Below are 13515 nucleotides of genomic sequence, written 5' to 3'. Positions count from 1 at the left end.
CTTAACCTTCTCAAGAGTCAAGAATTCCAACAGGTCCCCCCCACCACGCCAAGGCACAGGGTGGAATGGTTGCTCTCCAACCTATCAGGATCCGCCTTTGGGCGATCAACAAGGCGAAGGCTACAACATCTGCCTCCGCACCCGTTTGCAACCCTGGCTGGTCCGTCACCCCGAATATGGCCTCCCGGGGACCCGGGTCCAGTTTCACGTGCACCATGTTAGAAATTATCCTAAAAACCTCCTTCCAGTAATCCTCTCGCTTTGGACAGGGCCAAAACATATGAATGTGAACCCCCCACACCTCCTCCACAACGTTCCCACACATCCTCTACTCCTTCAAAGAATCGGATCATACTCGCCCTCGTGAGGTGTGCTCTGTATACCACCTTCAGCTGCATCAGCCCCAACCTCGTGCACGAGGTGGAGGCATTCACTCTCCGGAGCACCTCACACCAGAACCCCTCCTCCATATCCTCTCCCAACTCTTCCTCCCACTTTGCTTTGATCCCTTCCAGTGGTGCCTTCTCCTCTTCCAAAATAGCTCCTTACATCGCTGACACTACCTCCTCCAGTAATGTGGAGGCCGGCTCCACCGGGAAGCTCTGTATCTCCTTTCTGGCAAAATCTCGAACCTGCATGTATTTAAACATTTAACCCTGCTCCAGACCATACTTCGCTTCCAGCTCCTTCAATCCTGCAAACCGACCCCTAAGAAACAAATCTTTTAGTGACTTAATCCCCTTCTCCTCCCATTTCTGAAAATTTCCATCCCACTTCGCTGGTTCAAATCTGTGGTTCCCCCGAATCGGCATTTCCCTTGACCCTGCCCCCAACCCGAAGTGTTGGCGAAACTGCCTCCAGATTTACAATGAAGCTATTATTACCAGACTCCCTGAGTATTTCCCCGGGGCCATCGGGAGCGGCGCTGTTGCTAGTGCTTTCAATCCTGACCCCCTGCACAAACGCTCCTCCATTCTGACCCACTGGGAATCAACCCCTCAGACCCAGCTCCGCACCTCCTCCACATTCGCTGCCCAGTAATAATACATCAGGTTCGGAAGACGCAAACCCCCTGCCTGCCTTCCCCTCTGTAGCAGCATCTTTCTAACTCTGGCCACCTTCCCTCCATTATAAATGAAGTAATCCTTCCCTCAATGTCTCTGAAAAAAGCCTTTGGTAAGAAAATCGGCAGGCATTGGAAAATAAACAGAAATCGTAGCAACACGTTCATTTTAACTGGCTGTACGCGACCCGCCAGTGACAGAGACCATCCCAACTTGCCAGGTCAGCTTTCACTCTCTCCACCAAACTAGAAATGTTGTACTTGCGGAGCCCCCCTCCTCCCCACTCCCGGGCAACCTGCACCCCCAGGTATCTAAAGTGAGTCCCTGCCCTACGGAATGGCAGCCCCGACACACCGGCCCCCACCCACCGCCAAGACACCACAAAATACTCACTCTTGTCTAGATTTAGTTTATACCACGAGAAAGACCCAAACCCCCGAAGCAGCTCCAATATTCCCCCTATCGACACACTCGGTTCCGACACGTGTAACAGCAAGTCATCGGCATATAAGGACACCCTATGCTCTATTCACCCCACCCCCGCACTATTCCTTTCCATACCCCCAAACCTCTTAATGTGATGTCCAACAGCTCAATCGCAAGTGCAAACAGCAGGGGGGACATAGGACATCCCTGCCTAGTCCCACGGTGGAGAGAAAAGTATCTTGAGCTGATGTTGTTTGTGCGGACACTCGCCCCGGCTCCTTATACAGTAGCTTTACCCAGTCCACAAATTTTGGTCCAATCCCAAATCGGTGCAGAACTGCCATCAAGTCCCCCCATTCTACCCGGTCCAACGCCTTCTCAGCGTCCAATGCCACAACCACCTCTGTTTCCTTCCCCTCTGCCGGCACCATAACGACGTTCAATACACTTCTAACATTTGAAAAGAGCTGCTTCCCTATCACGAGCCCCGTCTGATCTTCACATATCACCTTCGGGAGGCACTCCCCCAGCCTACCGGCCAGTACCTTCGCCAATACTTTTGCGTCCACATTCAGAAGCGATACGAACCTATACGACCCACACTCCATCGGATTATCTTTTTTTAGCAACAGTGAAATCGATGCCAGCCCCAAAGTTTGTGGCAACACCCCCTTCCCTATCGCCTCTTCAAACATCCCCACCATCAGGGGTACCAGCCTATCCTTAAATTTTTTATAATATTCCATCGGAAACCCATCCGGCCCTGCCACCTTCCCCGACTGCATCCTCCCAATCGCATCCTTTATCTCCTGCTCCACTATCGCTCCCTCTCATGTAGTCCTGTTCCCCTCCCCGAACCTCGGGTACTCCAACCCATCTAGAAATTCCTGCATCTCAAGGTCTCCCCCAGGTGGCTCTGACCTGGACAACCCCTCATAAAATTCCTCAAAAACCTTGTTAATCAGTTGCAGAGCTACCACCAACTTCCCCGCCCTATCCCTCACTTGAACTATTTCCCTTGCCGCTGCTTCCCTCCGGAGCTGACCTGCTAACATATGTTCGTAAACTGCATCCCTTGCTCGTCTCAGCTGGTGCACCGCCTTCCTGGTAGATAGTCGGTCAAAGCTCGCCTGTAGTTCCTTCCTCTTTTCCAGCTTTGCTTAGTCCCCACCTTCTGCATAACTCCTATCTACCTCCAACATCTCATCAGTTGAAACTTACATATTCCTTAATTACCTTTTCAATTTTGTCACAGAACACTTCGTTCCCCAAAAGTCCCACATCTAATTTCCACCCCGGTCTCTGCGCTGCCCCCTTCTCCAGTACCATATCCATCCAATGTGGAGCGTGATCTGATACTGCAATTGTCGAGTATTCCAACCCCTTAACCCCAGCCAGCAAAGCCTTTCCCACCACGAAAAAGTCGATCTGCGAGACCTTATGGACTGCTGAGAAAAACGAGTACTCCCATTCCCTCAGGTGCAGAAACCTCCAAGAGTCCACCCCTCCCAGTTCCACCATTAGCCCAGCCAGCGCCTTTGCCCCCCCCCTGATGGGACCAGCAAGCGCGGCCGTGACCTGTCCAACCTAGGCTCCTGCACCAAGTTCCAGTCCCCCCCACCAACAGTTTGTGTGTGTCCAAGTCGGAGATGGCCCCAAGCACCTTCTTTGCGAATCCCACATCGTCCCAATTGGGGCCATATACACTGAACAGCACCACAAACCTCCTCTCCAGTGTCCCTGTCACAATCACATATCTACCCCCCTGATCTGCCACCACCTTCTCCATCTGGAAGCGTACCCTTTTGCTGACCAGCACCGCTACCCCTCGAGCCCTTCCGTCAAATCCAGAGTGAAACACCTGACTAACCCAGCCCTTTTTAAGTCTCACCTGATCCTTCACCCTCAAGTGAGTCTTCTGCAGCATTGCTACATCTTTTACATTGCTTTCAAACTTTTAAGATGCGCAAGCACCCTTGACCACTTGACCGGACCTTCTAACCCCCTCACATTCCATATGACTATCCCAACTGGGGGTCTCTCACCCCGCCCCACCCTTCTTATCCACCATCATCATACCACCGGGCCCTGCCCCATGAGCCTGACCTGCCCCTATCCATTAACATCAAACCCCTCCCCCCCCCCCCCCACAAATCCCCCCCAACATTTCCTCTCGAAAAAACATCTCCCAGCATCAATCTCTCCCCCCGACCCCCCCTCGCTTGCCTCGTAGGCCCATCGAAACCTGCTAACCAGGCTCCAATGTCCGCAGCCCTCCTCGCACCTCACCTCCGTTCACTAGCTGACTTTAATTAGCTAGCGCGAGTGGCTCCCCCGCCAAGAAATACCGGCCCCTCCTACCCAGTCCCAGAGAAAGAAAAAGCAAGAACAACAATCCAACCCACACAATTCACTAAACTAAGATAAAACCGTCGCAACACAGAATGCCAATCAACCCAACCAATAACCTGAACTCTGTAACAATGTGAAGAGAATTAAATTACAATACACGTCAGTAAAAGGAAAGTTATAGCATTGATACATTTTCCAGCTCCCCAATCACAGCCCAGTCCCTCTTCCAGCTCCGCTCCTCACGTCTGTCCCAAGCCTTCTGCCTGCACGAATGCCTCAGCCGCCTCCGCTGTCTCGAAATAAAAGTCTTTGGCATCATACGTCACCCTCAGCTTCGCACCGCCTTTTTGTATGGTGCCGCTTTCACTCGCCAGAACGCCGCTCGTCTTTTTGCCAACTCCACCGTCACGTCCTGGTAGATCCGAACTCCAGCAGCATCCCACTGCACCTTGCGCTTCTCCTTCGCCCAGCTTAACACCTTCTCCTTCATGCAGTACTTATGGAAGCAGATAATTACTGCTCTTGGCGGCTCATTCACTTTGGCCTTCGGCCTTAATGACCGATGAGCTCGGTCCAGCTCGTACCGGGAGGGGTTCTCACCCTCCCCCATCAACTCCGCCAGCGTCTTAGCGAAGTACTCTGTTGGCCTTGGACCCTCTGTCCCTTCGGGAAAGCCCACAATTCTCAGATTGTGCCGCCTCGAGCGGTTCTCCAAGTCCTCGAGCTTTGCTCGGAGTCCTCTGTTGACCTCCACGACCCTCCGTAGCTCGTCCCCCATCGAGGTGAGCTGGTCGATGTGCTGCGACACGGCCTCCTCCACTTCCTTCATCTTCTCGCCCTGCTCTCTCACCTCGGCCGATGTCTTTGCCACAGCTACCCTCAATGACTTCAATGCGACCACCGTCTCCTTCCTCAACGCCTCCATGTGCCTCACAAACTGCTTTTCCAGCTCCACCACCATCACCTCGGTCATCTTCTCCACCGTAAGTAGTGCTGACCCACCATGCGGTCCGGCATCCGCCATCTTGTCAGCACTTTTGCTCGTCTTCTCATTCAACGGCGAGCCCGTCTTTCCAACCTTTCTCAACGCTGCTTTTCACATCCTTTAATGGCTTATTATTTTTCCTTTTTTTTCCACCTTCTTCAATCCTTTCTTTTTTTTTAATAGAAAAAACAAAAACATTTTTTTCCTTCAAAAAAAAAAGGGAGAAAAAATTTTTCACCAAATTTCTTTAAAACATCTTTCTCTTCTTTTTTGTATTCCTCCAGAATTTCCCTGGGACCGGGCTTCAGTCTTCTTACCACATTCTAGGCGGGACATCCGATGTGGGACATCTCACCTACATCACGCCCTGGCTTTGGGCCTGCCGCCTCGGCCTGTATGGCTCCGCCCCCGCTGCTCCTTTCAAATTTTCAGGTCCGGCTTTCAGGTTGTCCCATTCCTCCTCCACGTGCAGCCGCTCCACCGAACCCACCGAGACCAGTCTCTTCCCCCACCCCTCACCCTTCCAACCCTCCGGCTCCCTGAAACGGAGCTTTGACACTTGGGCGAGGGAGGCAGGGCTGACCCCGGAGAAGTTTAATTTTTTTTTTTAAAACAGTGGGGAGCCCCCCGAAAAAGACCGCGATATCGTGGACCAGCAGGAGCTTCTCCTCATCGCGGCCGCTCCGCTCGCGACGCCACTGTCTCTCCCAGTGTGAATTCGCTGGTGTTTCCGCAGGTTGGATGAATCACTGAATCCCTTCTCACACTCTGAGCAGGTGAATGGTCTCTACCCTGTGTGAATTCGCTGGTGTGTGGACAGAGCGGATGACTGAGTGAATCTCTTCCCACACTTGGGGCAGGTGAATGGTCTCTCCCCTGTGTGAACTCGCCGGTGTGTGGACAGAGTGGATAACCGAGTGAATCCCTACCCACACTTGGAGCAGGTGAATGGTCTCTGCCCAGTGTGACTGCATTGATGAGTTTGCAGCTGGGATGGAGAAATGGCTGATGAAATTCAACGTGGGCAAGTGTGAGGTCTTGCACTTTAGAAAAAAGATTAGAGGCATGGACTATTTTCTAAACGGTGACAAAATTCATAATGCTGAAGTGCAAAGGGACTTGGGAGTCCTAGTCCAGGATTCTCTAAAGGTAAACTTGCAGGTTGAGTCCGTAATTAAGAAAGCAAATGCAATGTTGTCATTTATCTCAAGAGGCTTGGAATATAAAAGCAGGGATGTACTTCTGAAGCTTTATAAAGCATTAGTTCGGCCCCATTTAGAATACTGTGAGCAATTTTGGGCCCCACACAACAGGAAGGACATACTGGCACTGGAGCGGGTCCAGCGGAGATTCACACGGATGATCCCAGGAATGGTAGGCCTAACATACGGTGAACGTCTGAGGATCCTGGGATTATATTCATTGGAGTTTAGGAGGTTGAGGGGAATCTAATAGAAACTTACAAGATAATGAATGGCTCAGATAGGGTGGACGGAGGGAAGTTGTTTCCATTAGCAGGGAAGACTAGGACCCGGGGGCACAGCCTTAGAATAAAAGGGAGTCACTTTAGAACAGAGATGAGGAGAAATTTCTTCAGCCAGAGTGGTGGGTCTGTGGAATTCATTTCCACAGAGGGCAGTGGAGGCCGGGACGTTGAGTGTCTTTAAGACAGAAGTTGATAATTCCTTGAGAAATCAGGAATTTAAGGGCTATGGAGAGAGAGCGGGTAAATGGAGTTGAAATCAGCCATGATTGAATGGTGGAGTTGACTCGATGGGCCGAATGGCCTTACTTCCGCTCCTATGTCTTATTGTCTTAAGTCAATTTATTTGACTTTCAGCCAGAATATTAGCCCCTGTAAATGGGCTGGAGTTTGTTATCAGCAGAAAGAGACCCAAATGAATATGGTTCAGTCCAGAATGTGAGGAACAGCAAAATCCAATCACTGTGGTTACTTGTGGCCTCGTTGGTGTCTCAGCAGGTTGGGTGAAGTAGTGAATCCCTTCCCACACTCGGAGCAGGTGAATGGTCTCTCCCCTGTGTGAACTCGCTGGTGTGTGGACAGAGCGAATGACCGAGTGAATCCCTTCCCACACTCTGAGCAGGTGAATGGTCTCTCCCCTGTGTGAACTCGCTGGTGTGTGGACAGAGCGGATGACTGAGTGAATCCCTTCCCACACTCGGCGCAGGCGAATGGCGTCTCCCCAGTGTGAATTCTCTGGTGTGTGGACAGGTTGGATGACTGAGTGAATCCCTTCCCACACTCGGCGCAGGTGAATGGCCTCTCCTCAGTGTGAATTCGCTGATGTGCAGTGAGGTCACATGATCGTCTAAACCCAGTCCCGCAGTGAGAGCACCTGAGCGGTCTCTCGTCAGTGTGAATACGTTGATGGCTCATCAGATTCCCAGAACTTTTATAGCACTTCCCGCAGTCTGGACATTTAAACGGTCTCTCATCAGTGTGAACTTTCTGGTGTCTCAGCAAGTGCGCTGAAATAGCAAATCCCTTCCCACACTGAGAGCAGGTGAACGGCCTCTCCCCAGTGTGAATTCGCTGGTGTTTCTGCAGGTTGGATGAATCACTGAATCCCTTCTCACACTCTGAGCAGGTGAATGGTCTCTCCCCAGTGTGAATTCGCTGGTGTCTGGACAGAGCGGATGACTCAGTGAATCCCTTCCCACACTTGGGGCAGGTGAATGGTCTCTCCCCAGTGTGAACTCGTTGGTGTGTGGACAGAGTGGATAACCGAGTGAATCCCTTCCCACACTCAGCGCAGGCGAATGGTCTCTGCCCAGTGTGACTGCGTCGATGAGTTTCCAGCTGGGATGGGGAAGTGAATCCTTTCCCACAGTCCACACATTTCCATGGTTTCTCCTCAGTGTGACTGCATTTGTGGCTTGTGAGGCCTGATGATCGACTGAATCCTCGTCCACACACACAACACGTGTACGGTTTCTCCCCACTGTGAACGATGCTTTTTCCTTCCATGTTCAAAGTACGTTGATATTCAGGATATGATAAATTGAGGACTCTGTCAGATCCTTATGTGATGCTTGGTTTGAGTTTCCGGACTTCGAAGCCTCTCCTTCGAACACCCTGTGAAACTGATTGAAAACAGAAAATAGGGAGTGAGAGAGAACCCACAGAAACACAAAGGCAGGTTGTGAAATTGAGCTGAATGAATCTGGTCATTTGTGGGGCCGACACTGGGAAAAAGTGAGCATGAAAACTGCTGGATTGTCATAAAAACCCAACTGGCCTCTTTGGGAGGAGAGAGAAAGAGGTGAAGAGGGATTTTGTATATCTACAGACATACTAAGAGAGCAGTTGGCAAAGCAAATTCGATCTTCAGCTTCATAAACAGTAATATTGATACCAAAACTATGCTTCTGGTGGCACAGTGGTTAGCACTGTTGCCTCACAGTGCCAGGGACCCGGGTTCAATTCCGGCCTTGGTGACTGTCTGTGGGGGGTCTGCACTTCCTCCCCGTGTCGGCGTGGGTTTCCACCCGGTGCTCAGGTTTCCTCCAACAGTCCAATGAAGGGAAAGTTAGGTGGATTGGTCTTGATAAATTGCCCCTTAGTGTCCAGGGATGCGCAGGTTATGTGGGGCTATGGAGTTACAGGGACAGGGTGGGGGTGTGGACCGAGGCAGGGTGTCCTTTCAGCGAATCAGTGCAGACTCGATGGGCTGAGTGGCCTCCTGCACTGTAGGAATTCTATGATTCCAATTCTATTCGATGAATCTTTCTAAAGCTCTGGTCACCACTTTTCAGGAAGGATCTGAAGGTTCTTGGAGAAGGTGCAGAGGAGATTTTGCAGAATGGTTCCAGCAAAGAAGGTTGAGGGGAGATTTGATTCAGGAACTCAAGATTATGCCAGGTTTCCATCAGGTGGATAAAGAAACTCTGTTTCCATTCACTAATCGTCCAGGGACAAAGATTTAAAGTTTTGGGTAAAACCTGGATTGATCTATATAAGATCCTGAGGGGTTTTGACAGGGTGGATGTGGAGAGGATGTTTCCTCTTGTGGGGGAATCGAGAACGAGGGCGCCACTGTTGCAAAATAACGGGTCACCCATTTCAGATGGAGATGAGGATTTTGTATTCTTTTGAGGGCTGTAAGACTTTGGAACTCGCGTCCTTAAAAGGCAGTGGAAGCAGAGTCCTTGAATATTTTTAAGGCAGAGCTGGATAGATTCTTGATGAGTAAGGAGGTGAAAGGTCATCAGGGGTAGACAGGAATGTGGAGTTAACGTTAGAATGAGATCAGCTGCAATCTTATTGAATGCTGAGCAGGCTCGAGGGGCCGAGTGGCCTGTTCTGAGTTTGTATGTCAAAGGTACAGGAGATATGAGATTTATGTTTTTACACAGCGAGTGGCAATGACCTGAAACTTGCTGCCTATGAGGGAGTTTGAAAATAGACACAATGAATGATTTGATTTCAAAAGGAAATTGGATAGACATCTGAGGGAAATAAAACTGTGAGGATACAGGGATAGAGCAGGGGAATGGCACTGACTGGATTGCCCCAGTGAGCTAGCATGGTCTCAATGGGCCGAATGCCCTTTGTGCCATCATGTCTCTGACTCCTTTGTGTAATCTAGTTTTGTAATTTAACCCCAGGGGGTTCAGATATCACTCAGGTAAATCTGTGCTACACTCCCTCCGAGGCCATTCTATCCTTCCTCAGGTTTATTGCCCAGGACTGAACACAGTTCTCCAGGTTTGGTCGAACCAGGGTTTGTGAATCTCGGGGCTTTTGCAGTCACACTGAGACCTGAAATCTTCCCTCACAGACAGAACAGACAAACCTTTTACCTTCCACACCCAGATGCTGCTGAAATTCAGTTTCTAATGAACCAAGTGACTCTGTCAGATCGCGATGTGACGTTTGGTTTGCGTTTCCCGTCTGTTAAACCTCTACTTCCAGTATCCTGTAAATTTACAGAAACCTCACTGTCAGTTTAGGATAGAAATTCACAACATTCTCTCCTTGCCAACTTTGATTAAATGTATTCCTGGAGGTTTGATCACATGACCTGCCCCCATCCTCCAGCCATTAATCGGTCAACACATCCATCCTTGTGACACACTGCCTTCCTCGGCCAATTGGGAAGCAAAATGACTCATTACCTTACAGGACAGTTACTGTCCTAACGATTTTCCAGACACCCAGGTATGAATCTCACCAATGCAGGGAGTGGAGTTGGTGCGAACACAGGCAGGAGCAGCTTCGGAACAGTAAATATAAATAACTTACCTCGGGGATTCACGGCCTATTCGGCAGGGAGCGGATTTGGCCCGAATCCGGGGAGGAGAAGCTTTGAACAGTAAATATAAATAACTTACCTCAGAGTAAAGCTGATTGGCTGATTGGGAATCTGTTCTAAATTTGAGAAACTGGAGTAATTAACTAAATAGGGAGTAACTCGGAGATCAGTAACTAGGAGATTGCTGTTTATATATATAATCAACGATTTGGATGAGAATGTACAAGACATGATCAGTAAGTTTGCAGATGACACTAAAATAGGTGGTCTTGGCGGCAGTGAGGAAGGTTATCAAAAATTGCAGCAGGCACTTGATCAGCTGGGGAAGTGGGCCGAGAAATGGCAAATGGAATTCAATACAGATCAGTGTGAGGAGTTGCATTTCAGAAATCAAGGTAGGACTTTCACAGTGAATGGTAAGGCCTGAGGGTGTATCATGGAACAGAAGGATCTTGGAGTTCAGGTGCACGGTTCTCTAAAGGTGGAGTCACAGGTCGATAGGGCAGCACGGTAGCACAGTGGTTACCACAGTTGCTTCACAGCTCCAGGGACCCCCGTTCGATTCCCAGCTGGGTCACTGTCTGTGCGGAGTCTGCACGTTCTCCCCGTGTCTGCGTGTGTTCCCTGGTTTCCTCCCACAGTCTAAAGATGTGCGGGTTCGGTGGACTGGCCATGCTAAATTGCCCTTAGTGTCCAAAAAAAAGGTTAAGTGGGAGTTACTGGGTTACGGGGATAGGGTAGATAAGTGGGCTTGAGTAGGGTGCTTTTTGTAAGGGCCGGTGCAGGCTCGATGGGCCGAATAGCCTCCTTCTGCACTATAAATTCTCTGAAGAAGGCTTTTGGCGTGCTGACCTTCATCAGTCAGGGCACTGAGTATACAAGTTGGGAAGTTATGTTGCAGTTGTACAGGACGTTGGTGAGGTCGCACCTGGAGTATTGTGTTCAGTTTTGGCTGCTTTGCTATGGGAAAGATGTTATTAAACTGGAGAGAGTGAAGAAGAGATTTACAAGGATGTTGCCAGGACTCGAGAGACTGAGTGAAAGGGAGAGATTGGACAGGCCAGGACCTTTATCTTTGGAGCGTAGGAGACTGAGGGGTGATCTTATCGAGATGTATAAGATCATGAGAGGCGTGGACAGGGTGAATACACTCAGTCTTTTTCTCAGGGTTGGGTAATCTAGAACTAGAGGGCTTTGGTTTAAGTTCAGAGGGGAAAGAATTAATGGGAACCGAAGGAGCAATGGTTTTACACAGAGGATGGTACGGAATGAGCTGCTGGAGGAAGTAGTTGAGGCAAGGACATTGACAAGATTGTAAAGGCATTTGGACAGATACATGGTTAGGAAAGGTTCAGAGGGATATGGGCCAAATGCAGGCAAATGGGATTGACCTAGATGAGCTTTTTGGTTGGCATGGACCGTTTTGGGCTGAAGGGCCGGTCTCCGTGCCATAGATTCTATGAACCCCAAATCTCTTTGGACATCCACTATACTTAACATCTTTCCATTTAGAAAGTACTCAGTTCTATCCTTTTTTGGTTCCAAACAGATAACCTCACACATGTTTACATTACCACAATCTTGCCCATTGACCTTGTCTGTCAATATCTTCTTGCAATATAATGCAATCATCTATGCTGTCTGTGATGCCACCGAACTTTGTATCATCAGCAACACAGAGGGGCTGGTTTAGCACACTGGGCAGGCCAGCAGCATGGTTAAATTTCCGTACCAGCCTCCCCAAACAAGCGCCAGAATGTGGCGACTAGGGGCTTTTCACAGTAACTTCATTTGAAGCCTACTTGTGACAATAAGCAATTTTCATTTCATTTATTTCCCAGTGCAGGAGAGGCCCCTCGGTCCATCGAGTTTGCACTAACACATGATAAACTTGACCCACCTACCTAATCCCATTTGCCAGCACTTGGCTCATAGCCTTTAATGTTATGACGTGCCAGTCTTCATCCAGGTACTTTTTTTAGAGGATGTGAGACAACCGTCTCTCCCACCCTCCTCGGCAGTGCATTCCAGACCCTCGCCACCCTCTGGGTAAAAACATTTTTCTTCAGTACATGTGTCAATAAATCTAACCCCACTCTCTGTTGTCTGTTGGTTAGCCAATCCTCTATCCAAGCTAATATCTCTCAACCCCGTGGGATTTTACCTTTATTATTACCTTTTATGTGACACTTTATCAAATGTATTCTGGGAGTCAAAATACATCGACAGGACCCCATTATCCACTTGGCTTGTTACATCTTCCAAGAACTGCAAGAAATGAGTCAAACACGATTTACCCTTCACAAAACCACGCTGACTCTGATGGATTGCAGTTTGACTTTCCAAATGTCCAGATACTGCTTCCTCAATAATAGATTCTAACAGTTTTCCAACAACAGACTTTAAACTAACTAGTTTCCTACTTTCTGCCTTTTTGACCTAATCCAGTGACATTGGAGATTTTCTCAGTGACCCTCAGTCACCATCACTGAAACGAACTTTAAATTCCAGATTTTATTAATGTAATGTCCCCAGAACATTTTCCTGTCTCTCTGGGTGACTAATGAAGTGACATGGTCACTGGGTCAGTGTCTCCCCCCTGGTCCCCAGGAGGTTGTTTGTGGAGAGAAGCCGGAAGTGGCGGACAGTGAGAGCGGAGAATGTTCATTGTTCAGCTCTGGGGCCGCACTCGGGATTTGTAAACCCCGCCCCCAACACTGACCTCTCACCTGACCCCTCATAATTCCCGGACAATGATTGACGGCATCGCGCGACCAATAGAAGAGTGGACGGGTCCTGGAGGGGGGGGGGGGGGTTGGAAGTGACAGGTCCTCCAGCCAATCGGAGTGAATCAGGGGCGGGACTGGGCCGAGTGAAGCATGCGCAGTGTGATTAATGGTGACGCAGAAAAGTTTCTTTCTCGGATCCACAATCCGTGAAGGTGGGAATGGCGGGACGGAGGGAGCTGAATCATGCGGGTTGTTAGGCACGCTTCGTAAACATGTTATATGAACTGAACATCTGACAAAATAAACCACCGGTACCTGGGGATCTGGGCGGAGGCTGCAGCTTTGTTACATACGAGCCTGTGCACCCGCCATCTTTATTTGGTACTGGCAGCGGTGCGCATGCGCCCTCGTTATTTGGCTCACTGGCAGATGTGCGCACGCGCACCCGCACCCACCATCTTTATTGGGGCACGAGCAGCAGAGCGCAGGCTCAGTCGCCATCATTGTTGGGGGCAACATTTTTGTAATGTCTTCATGACAGACTTTCCCTCTGAGTTACAAATTCTTATTTATGGGGCAGAATATATGCCGAGGGCAGTGACAATAACTCGAATTTATATTGTGACTTGAACAGAATATAACTTTTAAGACTTTCAGAGAAACGTTACAAAATAACAATTGAC

General features: G+C 49.4%; 2 protein-coding genes across 5 annotated transcripts in view; one reads left to right on the top strand and one right to left on the bottom strand.

Annotated features, from left to right (window-relative positions):
- Positions 1–13515, top strand: part of LOC140418722 (uncharacterized) — a 402445-nt gene that overhangs the window by 349965 nt on the left and 38965 nt on the right. The gene's annotated exons all lie outside the window — the stretch shown is intronic.
- Positions 3685–13217, bottom strand: LOC140418724 (uncharacterized). Of its 4 annotated transcripts, none has more exons than XM_072502306.1 (3): positions 13148–13217; positions 9652–9767; positions 3685–7932 (listed from the first exon to the last, which is right to left on the bottom strand). In XM_072502306.1, exon 3 carries the CDS (start codon positions 7814–7816, stop codon positions 6779–6781), a length of 1038 nt encoding a protein of 345 aa, XP_072358407.1. In that variant the 5' UTR covers positions 7817–7932; positions 9652–9767; positions 13148–13217; the 3' UTR covers positions 3685–6778. The 4 variants fall into 3 exon arrangements, with proteins under 4 accessions (XP_072358407.1, XP_072358410.1, XP_072358408.1 ...); XM_072502307.1 differs by having other exon boundaries at positions 3685–7924; XM_072502308.1 differs by lacking the exon at positions 9652–9767 and having other exon boundaries at positions 13148–13209.

Source organism: Scyliorhinus torazame, chromosome 5 (assembly GCF_047496885.1).
Source record: "Scyliorhinus torazame isolate Kashiwa2021f chromosome 5, sScyTor2.1, whole genome shotgun sequence".
Taxonomy (NCBI): domain Eukaryota; kingdom Metazoa; phylum Chordata; class Chondrichthyes; order Carcharhiniformes; family Scyliorhinidae; genus Scyliorhinus; species Scyliorhinus torazame.
This window is presented reverse-complemented; position numbering and strand designations above follow the sequence as displayed.

What these genes read in the sequence shown, in the direction of transcription:
- LOC140418724 (XM_072502306.1), bottom strand. Translation starts at nt 7,816, where the DNA reads ATGGAAGGAAAAAGCATCGTTCACAGTGGGGAGAAACCGTACACGTGT.